Source organism: Nyctereutes procyonoides, unplaced genomic scaffold (assembly GCF_905146905.1).
Source record: "Nyctereutes procyonoides isolate TBG_1078 unplaced genomic scaffold, NYPRO_anot_genome, whole genome shotgun sequence".
Taxonomy (NCBI): Eukaryota; Metazoa; Chordata; class Mammalia; order Carnivora; family Canidae; genus Nyctereutes; species Nyctereutes procyonoides.
This window is the reverse complement of record NW_026575140.1, coordinates 56145264-56160167: the sequence shown is the minus strand read 5'-3', so window position 1 is coordinate 56160167 and position 14904 is coordinate 56145264. Positions and strand designations below refer to the sequence as shown.

General features: G+C 55.6%; 1 protein-coding gene across 2 annotated transcripts; it reads right to left on the bottom strand.

The window, feature by feature from the left end:
* Positions 1-3602: 3602 nt before the first annotated feature.
* Positions 3603-12232, bottom strand: CCDC42 (coiled-coil domain containing 42). Of its 2 annotated transcripts, XM_055306869.1 has the most exons (7): positions 12150-12232; positions 11784-11889; positions 11428-11532; positions 9656-9853; positions 7032-7253; positions 6752-6910; positions 3603-3691 (listed from the first exon to the last, which is right to left on the bottom strand). In XM_055306869.1, exons 1-7 carry the CDS (start codon positions 12230-12232, stop codon positions 3614-3616), a joined length of 951 nt encoding a protein of 316 aa, XP_055162844.1. In that variant the 3' UTR covers positions 3603-3613. The 2 variants fall into 2 exon arrangements, with proteins under 2 accessions (XP_055162844.1, XP_055162845.1); XM_055306870.1 differs by lacking the exon at positions 7032-7253.
* Between the last annotated feature and the right edge of the window lie 2672 nt (positions 12233-14904).

The window sequence follows — 14904 nt, the reverse complement described above, 5'->3', positions numbered from 1 at the left end:
CTCTTGTCAGAGAGCTGGCAACCAGCAAGGACACGGGGACCTCAGATCCACGGTTGCAAGGCATTGGATTCTGCCAATAACCTGAAGAGGCTTGAAGTGGGTTGTTCCCTAGACTCTCCAGGTAAGGGCCTGACCCAACCAACACCATGATGTTGGTCCTTAGGGTCCTGGGCAGAGAGCCCAGCTGCATCTGCGGACTTTTGGCCTGTCGCTGTGGGGTAATTAGTGGGTGTTGGTTTAAGGCTCTAGGTCTGTGGACAAATTACACACACAGGAAAACTAATACAATTAATTTGCATCTCCACACAGTAGCTTCACTCTGTTGGATGTTTCTAAATCCAACTCATGTCCTCATGAAATTCCTAAAATGGCTACTTGCCCTCTAATCACTCCTGGTCTACACTGGGAGCTGCCTCAATGTCAAAACGTTAAAAGTTCCAGAGGTGGAAAGCACTGGGAAAGGGAAACATCAGGCCTTTGAGGGTGAATTTCCTGAGGTGAGGCCTCCACTCAGCCAGTGCCATGGCCCTCTGTGTGGGAGAAGGGGAAGAGAAACCCAGAAGGTTTCAGAGCACCTCCAGTTTGCACAAAAGATTTGGGAACCCCAGCCTGGAGTCTGGGAAGGGGCATAGAAGGTAAGTAGAGTCTGTGTGAGGGCGGGTCTGATCCCAAAGGCCAAAAGCTAATCCCATAGAAGCACGAACTCTCCAGCAGCTGGGGAGAGACAGAGATGGCTCCAAAAAGCTTTCACCTCTGGCCTTCGGGGTGTGTGTATGGCGTGGCCTTCCACGTGGCAGACAGGAGGAGTCATGTGCCTGGGTGCATTTGGGCTGGGCTCCTTCACACAGAGGCCACCCTCCTCCATCCTACCTCCTCCCTTCCTTTCCATCTGGAAGAGTGAGCAGGTTCAGCAAGGAATGGTATGTTCCAGCACAGAGAGGGAGCCTGCAGAGGTCTCCTCTCCTCTTGCCTCCCTTTACCCATAAAACACCCAGAGCCCTAACTTCCTGCCTTTGCTGATGAGAACCACTCATTTCTGGAACTAATCAGTTCTTTCTGCTTTAACGAGATGGTGTCTTTTCTTGCTGGGGATGCTATCATCAGGCCCTCCACTCCATCTTTTTCTTGGAAGGTGACCTCATGTGTCTGGGAGCCCAAGTCTGCCCTGAACAGGCAGGCATGAGCTTCTTTCTGTGGGTCCAGGGCCCAGGGCTGAAGTGCCTGGGGGCAGGAGCAAGGGTCTGTCCATGGCCGCTGCCCCCTGCCACTCCTCAGTGGGAAGTTCAGGAGGATCTCTGGGCTTTCTGCATGTGCTCTGCCCTCGTCTGTGGGCTTGGGAAGGAGTTTGTGGATTTGTGGCTTTGCCTGTAATCAAGAAATCTGCCTAGACCCACAGAATTTCTCCTCCCCGGCTGGGCCTGGGCCCCTTTTTGAAACCTGAAAAAGTACGGTAGTATCAGAGTGACATATACACACATGTGTGTGAACACATGTGGGGTAAGATAAGCCTGGGTGTGATCGCAGGGATTCGAAGTGTGACTCTTTACAGTTCCCCCCATTTCAGTGAAGCAGGAAACCTGATACTCCAAGGATGAGGAGCAGGAGGGAGGGGAGGGAGGGGAGGGAGGAGGAGGAAGGGGAGGAGGGAGAAGGAGGAGGGGTAAGGGGGATAGAGGGGCAGGGATGAGGGCAAGAAGGCAGAAGAGGGAGGGAAGGGGGAGGGAAAAGAAAGAGGGAGGAAGGAGAGGATGGAGGGGGATGGAGGAGGAGGGGGAGAGAGAAGGAGGGAGGATGGGAAGGAGGGGGGATGGGGAAGGGGAAGGAGGGGGGGTGGGGAAGGGGAAGGAGGGAAAGGACCTGGGGCAGGGCTGAGGGGACCCTAGGCCTCCCAGGAAGTGGGTTCAGTCCTGGCAGTCTAGACATCTCGATGCCCCACCTCTCGGACACAGCAGAAACCAGGGGGGGATTTGTGTCTGGGGGTGGGGTTGGGGGAATGGTGTGCCCTGCACCCTCTCCCACCTCCCAGGACATAGCCCAGGAGGCTCACAGGTGAGAGGAAGCTATTTTAGAGGCACACCCTTCACCCGCAAACCCGTTTCTGGAGGGCCCTGATGCCCATTCTCCTTCTGGCGGGAGTCTCTACCCATTCTCCTCCGAGCACCAGCCCCAGAACTCGCCATCCCGGGTTTTCGAGAGGGCCTCTGCCTCTTGCCCCTTCCAGAGAGAAGTCCCTTTGGCCAGGAACACCACCGCCCTGGCCCTCACCTGTGACAGAGGAGACACAGTGTGGATGCTTGGGGCCAGGGCAGCTCGGCCGGCTGCTCTGTAGTTCTCCGAGTTTCTCTTCCTGGGTGTTTCCAGAAAGGGGGCGTGGGGGTCCCGGAGAGGCTCCGCGGGAGGTTTGGGGGACCCGGCATGAAGTGCACACCAGCTTGCACTCAGTCACGGAGGCCAGGACTGCTACACCCTCCTGCAGAGGAGGGGCATCCAGCTTCTCCCACTCAAGCCCTGGGCCAGGTGAATCGCCTGGAGGGCTTATTAAAAAGCCCAGGTGGGGGCACCTGGGTGGCTCAATGGATGAGCGTCTGCGTTCAGCTCAGGGTGTGATCCCAGGGTCCCGGGATGGAGTCTCACATAGGGTTCCCCGCAGGGAGCCTGCTTCTCCCTCTGCCTGTGTCTCTGCCTCTCTCTGTGTCTCTCATGAATAAAATAAAAATCAAGAAAGAAAGAAAGAAAGAAAGAAAGAAAGAAAGAAAGAAAGAAAGAAAGAAAGAAAGAAAGAAAGAAAGAAAGAAAGAAAGAAAGAAAGAAAGAAAGAAAGAAAGAAAGAAAGAAAGAAAGAAAAGGAAGAGGGAAGGAAGAGGAAAGGAAAGGAAAGGAAAGGAAAAAGAAGGAAGAAAGAAGAAAAGAAAAGAGCGAGCCCAGGTGACTGGGTCCCACCCTCTGAGTTTGACTCTGGTCTGGGGCGGGGCCTGAACATTTGCATTTCTAATGAGTTCACAGGTGCCACTGTTGCTGTGCTCCTGTAAGGTGGTGTCTCCAGGTGTATAAAAATGAGGGCTACCTGCTGCCCCCAGTGCTCTCAGCGGGGATCCCGCAGACCCTCTGGATCTGCTCCGCTATCTGCTTTGGTGGAGAAGGAACAGTGCTCCCACCTTCCGAGAAGCAGACTGGCTGAGGGAGCAAAAAAAAAATTTTTTTTTTTTGTTTTTGAGTGATAGAGGAAAGAAGGGTCCTATGTACTCATCCTGCTGCTGGTCTATGTCTGTGTGCAAGCCCAAGGCCTAGGAGATGCCAGGCCTGAAGTTTGTTTTTCTAGTCCTCAGACTACCTCAGTGGCCAGCTTCAAGAGGGTGTGGTTCTCTCCCCTCGGTGGATTGTCTTCCCCGTGAATAAACCAAAAAGAGACAGAACTTAGAAACAATTATCTTACAGAATTTAATGCTCAGGGATGGGGATGGTTGGAGGCCTGATGGGGGACATAGCATAGGGTGTTCGCTAGCAGAACGACAAGGGGGGTCCCAGAAGGCTGGGCTGGGCTAATGGGACCACAAGCTCACCAGGAACTTAGTCTCTCTGAGTCGCTGTCTCAGAACATTCTAGAACTGCGGCCTTAAACCCGGATTTGCTGCTGTTCCTTCTTCCTCACCTCTGCCCAGATGTCTGACAGATCCTGGATAAATTGCTGGATCTAACAAGGCAAGGGGACCAGAGTTAGCCCGCTGGGCAACAGGCCACGCCATCCATCCCCAAACAGACCATGTCCCAGCCTTCCCTGTGTGCCTTCCAGTCTGCTAAGCCTGATGCTTCAACCAGAATAATCGTCAAATAAGGGAAAGTGGCCTCAAGAAGGCAGTCACAGGGGGATTCCTGGGTGGCTCAGCGGTTTAGCGTCTGCCTTTGGCCCAGGGCACTATCCTGGAGTCCCGGGATCGAGTCCCACGTTGGGCTCCCGGCATGGAGCCTGCTTCTCCCTCCTCCTGTGTCTCTGTCCCTCTCTCTGTCTCTCATGAATAAATAAATAAAATCTCAAAAAAAAAAAAAAGTTCCCAGACACCCACGCAAAGGGTTCTGTGGTCAAGTTAGCTTCAGAAACATTATCTGCTTGGAAAATCAGGGCAGAACCATAGCAAAGACAGCAAAGTCCTGTGTGTGAAGACCACCTGACTTTGCTTCGCTGAGAGTTTTGCAAACGTATCAGCCCATGGACTCCTTCGATTCCACCACAGGAGATGTACCCACCTTTGGGGGTCCTAGGATTTGCCAAGCACAGTTTGGAAAGTGCTGCTCCGGACAGCTTGGGCTGGGCTGCGTTCAGGGCTAATGCCCGGCCTTCCGTGACACAGGACGTGGAATTCAAATATTCTCAGGCCTTTGGCAGAACCGTGTTTCCTAACTTGTACTGAGGCACCATGCTCCTCACTCTCGGGAAGTGGCTGCCTTCCAGAACCCGTGCTTGGATGTATCTTAGGGATGTTGTTGGGCACATCCTGCGCTGGGAGTCTCCACAGCCTCCTTGGGAGATTTCAATCAGACTGAAGCACTGGGAGACATTTGCTCTGAGCACATCTACATTTTCTCATGTCAGTACAGGAACCACGTGTTGCTTTTCCTTCTTGTTACTAGATGATGCACAACCAGCTACTGACTCTGTGGAGCTACTGTCCTTTATGATCCAAGAATCCACAGTCTGTATTTTTCACTTGGGCCTTGACATGAGGTTGCAACTCCGGTTTTCCCAGGTCCTTGGTTTTTCATTTTTTCAGCCTAGTTGATCATGCGTACGTCTGTCGATAGGCTCCCATCCTATGGCGGTGGGGTGGGATATTTTAAAAATAACTTGAGCAACAGGAAGTGTTCTTGTAGCTACTGATGGAGGTTGAGAGGGAGTTAGCTCAGAATCTGCAGGGGATGGACTGGGAGCCAGGCTGTGGGCATGGAATGCTTGGGCGGGCCAGGGAGCTGGAGGTGGCCACCTCCTTCCCCATCCTGCGTCACAATAGTTCAAGGCGAGGATCCACGAGTCCCTGAGACCCCAATACTGGAGACAGGGGTCTGCAGGTGCAATCCTTTTCCGATAATACAAATACATTATTGTCTTTTTCTCTCTTGTTCTCCCATGAGTGTAGAGTGGCCTTTACCAGAGTGGGGTGTTTTCATGACACGGCTTCGTCACCACCAGGGTGCATACAGAAGCAGATGGGAGAACCCACCTGTTGTCCACGAAGCCAGCCATTAAGTGGATTTGCAAAAGTGCCCCTTGTCCCACAAAGTAATTTTTTGAAAATGTAGTTTTCCATCAAGCATGCTTCCTGTCGTCGTTGAAAAATGGATTATCTTTAATTTTTCTGTTGGCGTTTCTAACATGGTAAATATCAACAGCATAAGTCATACAAACAAAAGCTCTTGGTGGAGGTGGGTGCTTGCTCTTCAGTAAATTTTAAGAGTGTATAGGCCTCCTGATAGCAAAAAGTTTGAGGATTGCTCAACTTGTGGAACAAGTTTCTTATTAATCGCCTTCCACTGTCAATAGTTCTGCTCTACATACTTGGAGCTGCAGGCTGATTGTCTGGTTTGGGGAAATCCCTCTTCTGGGCTGTTCAGTGGGTAATATCCTTTACATTTCGTTAGCTTTGCTTTTTTATTTTTATTTTTAAGAAAGATTTATTTATTTATTTGAGAGAGGGAGAGAGCACAAGTGTGCAAGCGGGGGGAGAGGCAGAGGGAGAGAGAGAATCTCAAGCATAACTCGCACTGAGCACAGAGCCCGACACAGGGCTGGACCTCATGACCCTGTGATCACAACCCCATCTGAAATCAAGTATTCGACGCTTAACTGTCTGAGCCACCCAGGTGTCCCCATGTTTTACTTTCTTGTTGTTGTCAAACAGGTGAAGTACCTTCCCGTCGTCCATGGCTTTTATTGGCTTGTGTTTCATATTCATTCGCTGCCTAGTGATCACCTACTGTGTCCCAAGCACTGTTCTAGACACGGAGACACAGTTAGAAACAAGACAATGACAAATCTCAGCCTTCTGGAGCTCACATTCTGTTATTTCACAGCAGAGCCCCGGGCTTTTGCCAAAGGAATGAAGAATTAGTCATGGTTCTCCACATGTCACGAGAAGCATGTCTAATGCATCTGCCTGTACGGAGTTGCCCAAACTGTGGGATATGTGCACCTGTGGTCAGAAGCGAGATGGTTTGGGGTCGCGCATGTGTATAGCATCAAACAGCTTTGAATCATACGGTGAGAAGTGTTATTTTGGTTATTTCCTTTCAGTTACTACTAAAGTTGCTGATTTCCCCTCCCACCTCACTCCCCATTTTTCTCTTTTCCCACAGAGTGGGTGGGCCTGGGACACGAGCCTTCAGCCTCTCTCCAGAAGTCAGTAGGGCTGTTTGGCACAAGGACTGGATTTAACAATGGGTCCCTGCTACTGCCCGTGTTGAGTGCAGTCAAGAGGGTCTTAGCGCTTATGCGGTGGTTCTCCAAGGGCAGAACCCAGACCAGCACCATCACCTGGGAACTTGTTGAAAAATGGGAATTTGTGGGTTCTCATCTCAGACCTACTAAGTCAGACACTCTGGAGGTGGGGCTCGACAATACTTTCCAGCTCCGAGGTGACTCCGATCCTTGTTAAATTCAAGAATTTAATTGAACTCTGGGGGGTTCATTCTTCCCAGCTGGGCCGATGGCCAATTGTTGTGGCTCAGTAGACCCGGGGGGGGGGGCTGTGCCCCCTCTTACCATGTCCAGCTGTTTGTGCGTGTCCTCCAGGGACACAGTGGTGGTCTCCTTCAGCTGCTTGCTCACGATCTGGAAAAGGTTCAGTGTGGCCATCTTAATGGTGCCAAGCAAGAGGGTCTTCTTGGCTGCAGTGTTCTGGATGTGTGCCCAGCGAGATTCCTGCGGAGCCGGTGGGGCCAGGACGTGAGCAGGGGACATGGGTGTGTGTGCATGCGTACCATCCTTGTCCCCCCCCCGCCCCGCCCTGGAGCCCCCAGCCCCCCTGGGCCCCTGCGCTCACCCAGATGATGACATCGCTGCGGGCTCGGTCGAAGCGCATCTGTAGACGCGCCAGCTCGTTGTTGTGCTGCAGGATCTCGTCATCTTTCTCCTCCATGTAGCGCGCCAGCCTCGCCTTGGCCCGCTCGATCTTCTCCTGGCCCTCCTGCGCCGACTTCATGAGGTCCTGGTGCATGCTTACCAGCGTCTTGTAGCGTGAAATCACCTCGTGGATCTCCTCGAACTGCAGAGGGGAGGGGGAGCTCCGCTCACTGCACTGCTGCCCCCCACTCCGCCCACCCCCACCCCCTAGGGCTGATGAAGTTGCCCCCTGCGACTCCCTGCTGAGATGCCTCTGCCTAGCCTAGCTTGGAGACCCTACTCCAAAGTCGAAGGACACTGGTGTCCACCTGTTCACCCTCCTGGGTTAGTATGGCCATGGGACGTGTGTTCCGGGCAGGTACAGCTGGAGCTGGGGTCCTCGGTGGGCATGTTGGGGTCACCTGGGAGCTTTAAAAAGGACACAAGTCTGGCTCTACGTCCAAGAGATTTATTTTAATAAAGAGGTTGGAGGTGGTCCCTGGCGCCTGAATTTTCCAAAAAGATCCCCTTGGGGCACCAGGTTGTGATCCCGGGGTCCTGGGATTGAGTCCCCCTTTGGGCTTCCTTCAGGGAGCCTGCTTCTCCCTCTGCCTGTGTCTCTGCCTCTCTCTCTCTGTCTCTCGAGCATGCATAAATAAATTTAAAAAAAAAACTTTTTAAAAGCCCCCCTCGCCCCAGGTGATTCTAGAGGACTGCTGGCTGGGGTTTGGGGTTTGGGGGTTGAGTTGCTGCATGAGACATCTCCTAAGGAAATAATTACATCCAACAAGAATGTACAGAGAACCGCTTATAGGCCACACCATAAGCTCAGTGCTAGGGACAGAGCAGGAGATAAGAAAGCCAGACGCTGCCCTTGGGGTGGTGTGGAGGGAGGACAGACAGGGAAAAGAGTTATAACACAGACTGATAAGCCCTATCTATGATGGGGTGGGGCTGGTCCAAGACCCTGGTGACATCTTCAGCATAAGGCTTTCTGGTATTTGTTCACGTTCGCTGAGGTCCCCCTCTGGTGGGGGCTGTAGACGGTACCGGCAGGGCAGCTGGCCTGCCAGGTCCCGAGCCACTACACTCTAACCTGACCTCGCAGGCCGGGCACCCTCCCTCTGTAGAGGGTGGTGTGAGCGCCAGTTCCAGGACACCAACTCACCTCCCCAGGAGTTGATCAAAGTGTGCCTTCCAGCCACCCAGGGGACAGTTCCTGAGTGCTCGCTGCATCTCCTGCCATTCCCAGTGATAGACTGGCATTCCTGAACGGCCCTCCTGGCTTTTCCATGGATATGCCCCTGTGGGGAAGGGCCACCCACGGAGGAGGTGGGAACAGCCAGGAAAGGTTTCCCGGCAGGAGGGAAAGGATGCTGAAATGAGACCAGAGGTATGAACCGAAGCTGGCTAGCCAAAGACAGGTGGGGGAAGGTGAGGACAGGTAGAGGGAGCAGCCCGTCTACAGATGACGGTGTGTGTGTGGTGAATTCAAGATGCCCAGGAGAGCTTAATATGAATAGCCTGCATTCAAGTTGGGGAGAGACAGATCCACCTGGAGGAAGTAGAAAAAAATGCCCAGTCACCCCTGAGGAGGAGTGTAGAGTCCTCTGTTAAAGGATTTTAGGAAGCAGGGGTGCCTGAGTGGCTCAGCGGTTGAGCATCTGCCTTTGGCTCAGGGTGTGATCCCTGGGGTCCTGGGATCGAGTCTCCGCAGGGAGCCTGCGTCTCCCTCTGCCTGTGTCTCTGCCTCTCTCTCTGTGTCTCTCATGAATAAATCAATAAATAATCTTAAAAAAAAAAAAGAAGGAAAGAGAGAGGAAGAGGGGTGAGGGATCACACTGGCTGTCGACCATAGGACAGGCTGGTGGCCAGGAATAAGGCAGCATTGAACTCCGGATGAGGTACATCGGGGGTCTGGATGAGGAAAGGGCAGGGGCTGAATTCCAGAAATACTTAGGAGGCAGAATAGACCAGATCTGCTGATTGATGGCTGCAGGGAGGGGGGAGGGGGAGGCAGCTAGGATGAGGCCCCGGGTTCGGGGCCTGGCTGTGGGTGGGAAGGCCACGCCAGGGGCAGGACTGGCCTCGGCCGCCAGGAAGCTGATGAACTGAGCTGGGGACTCCAGACCGCGGGCGGAAGGGGCATGAAGCTCAGAGCCAGACTCAGGCCAAGCTCCACGGTCATGAGACGCACCTTTTCGCAGGTCTGAATCTGAGTCCTGTCTTATCATTTACTTGCTGCTTTGATACATGGTCTCCCTGGCTTGCCCTGCCCCATTATGAGTGGATCATGTGGGTGCAACAGGTAGTATCTTAGCACAGACGACCTAACACAGATTTGGGCCCCATATACGTTAGAACACATATTAGTTCCATATGGAAACTGCTTGAACTTCAGAATGCTGTCCATCCTCCCACCCCTGGCACCTGATCAACACCCTGCACCTGGCTCCCCCTGGTAGGGGTCCCTGCCTGCTGTGGTCACACAGGGGCGTGAGAGGCATCCGGGGGAGGCCCCAAGAGTTGCCCAGGGAGAAAAGTGCACAGTCAGGGACCGCTCACCTCTGAGTTCTCCACCACCTTCTCCAGGTACTTGTTGAAAATGGAGTAGTCCTGCAGCTTGATGCTCAGCTTCTGGTGCTCCAGCCTCAGGGCCGCCATCTCCTGCTTGGCCTTGGCCAACTCGCGCACCCGCTGCCTCTTCAGCTCCCGCTCCTTGTTGGCTTTCTTCAGGGCGCGGATCCGTTTCTGGTCGTTCTCCTGGGGCGGAAGAGGTGGCACCGGTGGGACGCTGGCCCTGTCCTCCCCTCTGTCTGCCCGGGAAGGCAGGGATCGCTGGGCCAGGAGGCCTGAATTTTCTCCCAATTTGGTACATGGGACCGAAATTTCTCCAACTGCAGAAGTGAGAGGCTCGAGCCCCTCTCTTTCAAGAGCTGGGGCAACAGTGCTCCAGCCCCAGGGAGGGGGGACAGGAGGCAGCACTGCAGGGCAAGGGCCGCTCCGGAGAACCCGTTCCCATGGCTCAGACTGGCATCAGGCTGAGGCCGCAGCAGGTGGTACAGGTGACTGATGTCTTCAAAGAAAGACACCAGGCTCAGCTCCGGCAACCAGACTGACACCTCATTCTCCTTCATCCTGCAAAGTCCTCCCCGCATGGTCAGGGGGCATGTGCACCCCTCACCGTGCACCCGTGTGGCGCCTCTTCCTCTTCAAGGGCTCTAGTGATGCCACACGGATAGAGGACCCTTGGAGGCAGGTGGAGAAGGCACAGGGAGGATTTGCTCTGTGCCCCAGGAGCCCAGGAGAGAACCAAAGATCCCCTAAACCAGCGGCTTTCAAGTCCAATTATGTGTCACACCCCCCCTGGGGAGCTTTTGTAAAATGCAGTTGCTGGCACCCATCCCTACCCCAAGGCCTGCTGAAAGCAAAGAGAGACTCCTGGGGGGTCCGTATTTGGACCAGTTTTCCAGGATTTCCAGGCTGCTGGGCCTCTGGCAGCTGTTGGAGAAGCTCTCACCCCCCATCTCCTGCCGCTCCGCGCATGCTCCACTACTTTTCTCCAAAGGCTGGGACCTCTGGAGAACGTGCTAGGCCATACTAGGCCCATCAGCTTCCTCTCTCACCTGGAGTAGGTGCAGACCAAGACAGGCACTGTTAAGAGCACGCTCCCTGCCCCGGGGCAGAGGCCAGGGACACCCCCCCCCCCCCCGGAGCTGGGCCAGGCCCTTCAGGCTCTATCAGGGCCAGCGGGAGCCTGTCTAGAGAAATCTGGACGGTCAAATCGCTCTGCTAAGGCCTGATGGAGAGTTGTCTCCATCTGGACTCTGGTGCCTGGTACTTCCACCAACCCCTGCCTGGACCCTCAGTGCAAGGGCAGAGGGGTGGGGGTGGGTGGGTGCCCGGGACTGAAACCCTGTCTGATTCATCTTTGTACCCCCGCCTGCCGAGCCCTGACAGTGGCAGGTGCATTCACTTGTCATCCTCCACCCACGCCTTCAGTCCCCAGAGACACTGTACGTGCCAGGCACAGGCAAGGAGATGGGGAAGCACAGTCTAAAAGGGCTCAAAGTGACAGGGAGACAGGAAATGGCAAACAGTGATGAGCGGGGACTTAAGAGGAGAAGCCCCAGGCCTTGCTGAACAGTGAAGAGATGCTAACTCAGGGTAAGGAGTCAGTAAAAGCAAGGAGGAGGGGGTAGGAAGGAGGGGGAGGGAGAAGGGGAGGGAAAGGGGGGGAGGGGGAAGGAGACAGGTGGATGGAAAGAGAAAGGGGAGAGAGAGAGGAGGGGGGAGGAGAGAGGAGGGGCTGTCTGCAGGGTGGGGGCCCCTCATACCTGGATGAACTGCTCAAACTTCTGGATGTGGGCCTTCAGCTGAGCCTCCTTGATGCCCAGCTCCTCCCAGCGCAGGTTCAGCGTTTCCATCCTGCGCTGAAACATCTTGGGGCAGGGGAAGCGGAGAGGTCAGGGGGCCCCCTGCACCTCTGCCCCCAGGCCGCCCACTTTCCACCTCACCCCGGCTTCAGAGCAGGGTGTCCCGGGACCCTGCTGCCTCCAAGGCTCAGATCCTTTTTCTCTCCCCAGAGAGAACACAGAAGCTTCACCTGGGATCCCCCCACTCCAGCCACTGCCACCCACTAACTGGGGGGCTCCAGGGGGGCCCTTCCCTCACTGCACTCCTGAGTCCCCACCTCCTTCTTCTGCTCCATGGCTCGGTGCATGATCTTGGCCTCCTTCTTCTTCTCCAGGAGCCGGATGGACGGGGACTCCAACTGCTCATCAATGTTGGGGAACTTCCTGCCCAGGTGAGAGAGCAGGTGGGTTCTGAGCACCCCGGGGAGAGGAGGTGAGGGGCCCCATCCCCCACGTGAGGGAGGGCGGTGGCATGGGGAGGGCTGGGTTGGCATCCTGGGAGCACCCCAGGGCTGGGGGTGAGGGTCGCGGAGGTGGATTGGTGCCAGGGTGAGGAGGCAGGTGCTTTGGGGTGTGTTGTTATGGGAGGGAGAGGGGACAGGCTGGGAGCGGACTGTGGGAGGCCCCAGCCCCCAGACACTCACTGCAGCAGTTGTAACAGGCGCTCTCCATACTGCAGCCGAAAGTACTCAGCGAGGTCCTCCTCTTCCATGATGCCCAGGCTCATGGTGCTGCTGGCCTAGTGGCGCCCCAGCGCCGGGTCCCCGCAGTCACACGGTGGCCCAGGGGTGTGGCTGGGCTCTCGCTTCTCCCTTCCTCCTGCTTCGCAGGGTCCCACGGAGGATGGGGGGTCTGAGGGCCTCGGGAAAGGCAAAGGTGGCTGGAGGCTGGGATCGGGATCGCCGCTCAGGATGATGTGGTGGGAAGTGAAGGGAGATCTGGTTACCTGGCAACCGGCATCCTGGTTCTGTGGACCAGCTGCGGAACCGGAACCGGCTTTGCTCTCTGACCCTTGTCCCCGCTGACCCTGGGCCTGCTGGAATCCTTGCTCTGCTCCTGCACTTCCACCCCCCTCCCCACCCTCACCCCAGGAACCCCGGGGAGAAGCTGGGCCTGATGAGATGCTGGCTGGCATTCAGGCCTGGGAGGCCGGGGTGTGGGTGCCCATGGCCCAAGAGGCGGGGCTTTGCTAGAGGGCTGTCCTGGGCGGTTCAGGGGTGTGTGTGAGGGTGAGCCAGGTGCGGGGATGGGACAGATGGCCCACAAGACAAGGAGACAGGGTGGGAGGGGGCCCGAGCTTGAGAACCAGATGGGGGGCGAGGGAGGCGCGTGGAGATAGGCTGGGAGCCTGGTTCCGGAGAGGCCGCCGCCCCCAGGGACGTGGAGGGGGCCCCGGGGTGTAGCCAACCCAGGGCCAGTGCCGTCAAAATAGGAAGAAAAGCCACACCCTGGGGCGTGTCCGGCCCATATTGACACGTGTCCCTCATGAGGGCTGCCTCCTTGGATCCCATCAGCGGCCTGTGCTTAAGTTCATGGGGGTGGGGGTGTCCAGACTCGAGGCCCCATGGGAGGTGGGCGCCCAGGAGTCGCGGATGGGGTGAGGGGAGGGTGACGCCGGCGGCCTCGCTCCCGTCGCTGCCGCGGGACACCGGCTCCCGGCTGCTCGCCGTCCCCTCCGGCCCCCGGGCGCGGCCGCTCCGGGTCCGGGGCGGGGTTCCCTCTCGGCCGGGGCGGCTCCGGGAGCAGGGAGCAGGGAGCAGGGAGAAGGGAGCAGGGAAGCCCACCCCGGGGCATCGCCGGTCCTCTGGCGCCCCCTGCTGGCCCCCGACGGGCCCCGAGGGGGAGGAGCGGTTGGGGGCGCTGCCCCGCATGCCCCTCCACCCCCAGTCCCTTCTCCCCAGCCCCGCTCTGGAGCCCGCCGGTGCCCCCGGGGCCAGGGGAGGGCAGGGCAGCCCCCTCACACCCTCACCACCCTCTCCCCCCACCAAGCAATGGATCTCACCAGGGGCGCCCCCAAGGAAATAGATCCAGCAGGTGACAAGGGCGCCAGCAAGGTGCTCCGCGAAGGGGGATGCTTCTCTCCTTGTTTGTCCCCGGAGCCTCGCGCAGCCAGTTTGGGCTCTACCCTCTTCTTCCCCTTGAGGAGGGGGCTGCCTGCTTCTCGCATCACCCGTTCGCCCTGCTGCATGGGCGCACCCTCGGGTGCATCTATAGAATCAGGTGGCCCGGGGCCACATCCGCGCACGCAGGTAGCACCCTCACCTCCTCCGCGTGCATCCCTCTTTCTGTTGCTTCCTCCGTACCTCTCATGAGAACCTTCCTCTCCATCACCCACCACCAGCCCTCTCTGGGGTCTCCCTGCCCTCCCCAGAGTTGGGGGGTGGGTGGGCATGGGGAAGATGCAGGGCTGTCTGCGATCCTTAGAACTCCCTCCTCTTCCTTCCCCGGGTGAGCCCCGCTTCCCCTGCCCTCTGCCCCCACCCCAGTCCTTGTTGGTCTCCATATTTGCCTCCGACACATCTAGTACAATCTCCTGTGGGACTTAGGTCTGTTGGGAAACAGCAGGCATTTCTGTTCTCTCCATTCTAGCCTCCCTCTGAGACATTATCTGCTTCAAAAGGTCAGGAGGGACATAGCAGGAAAATAAAAGATCTAGGTTAATATCTTAAAAAATGGTATCCTGCCATACAGAACAGCACAGTGCGAGGCACGCAGTCCGGCACTGGTTTGGGTCCTGAGTGTTTCAATGGCTTAACAAGATCTAATTTTGTTAAATGCTTTTTCTTTTTTTAAAAACATTTATTTTTATTTTTTAAAGATTTTAAAAATTATTCATTTGAGAGATAGAGCATGGGCAGGGGAGTGGAGTAGGGGGAGAGGGAGAAGCAGGCTCCCTGCTGAGCAGGAAGCCAGATGCAGCTGGATCCCAGGACCCCAGGATCATGACCTGAGCTGAAGGCAAACTTTTAACTGAACTACCCAGGTGCCCCTCTTTCTTCTTTCTTTCTTTCTTTCTTTCTTTCTTTCTTTCTTTCTTTCTTTCTTCCTTCCTTCCTTCCTTCCTTCCTTCCTTCCTTCCTTTCTTTCTTTCTCTCTCTCTCTCTTTCTTCCTTCCTTCCTTTCTTTCTCTCTCTCTGTCTTTCTTTCTTTTCTTTCTTTCTTTCTTTCTTTCTTTCTTTCTTTCTTTCTTTCTTTCCTTCTTCCTTCCTTCCTTCCTTTTTTCTTTCTTTCTTTCTTTCTTTCTTTCTTTCTTTCTTTCTTTCTTTCTTTTTTCTTCTTTCTTTCTCTCTCTCTCTCTCTTTCTGTCTTTCTTTCTTTTTGACTTTATTTATTGAGAGAGAGAGCACATGCTTGTGGCGGGATGGTTTGAGGGAGGGTCAGAGGGAGAGGGAAAGAGAA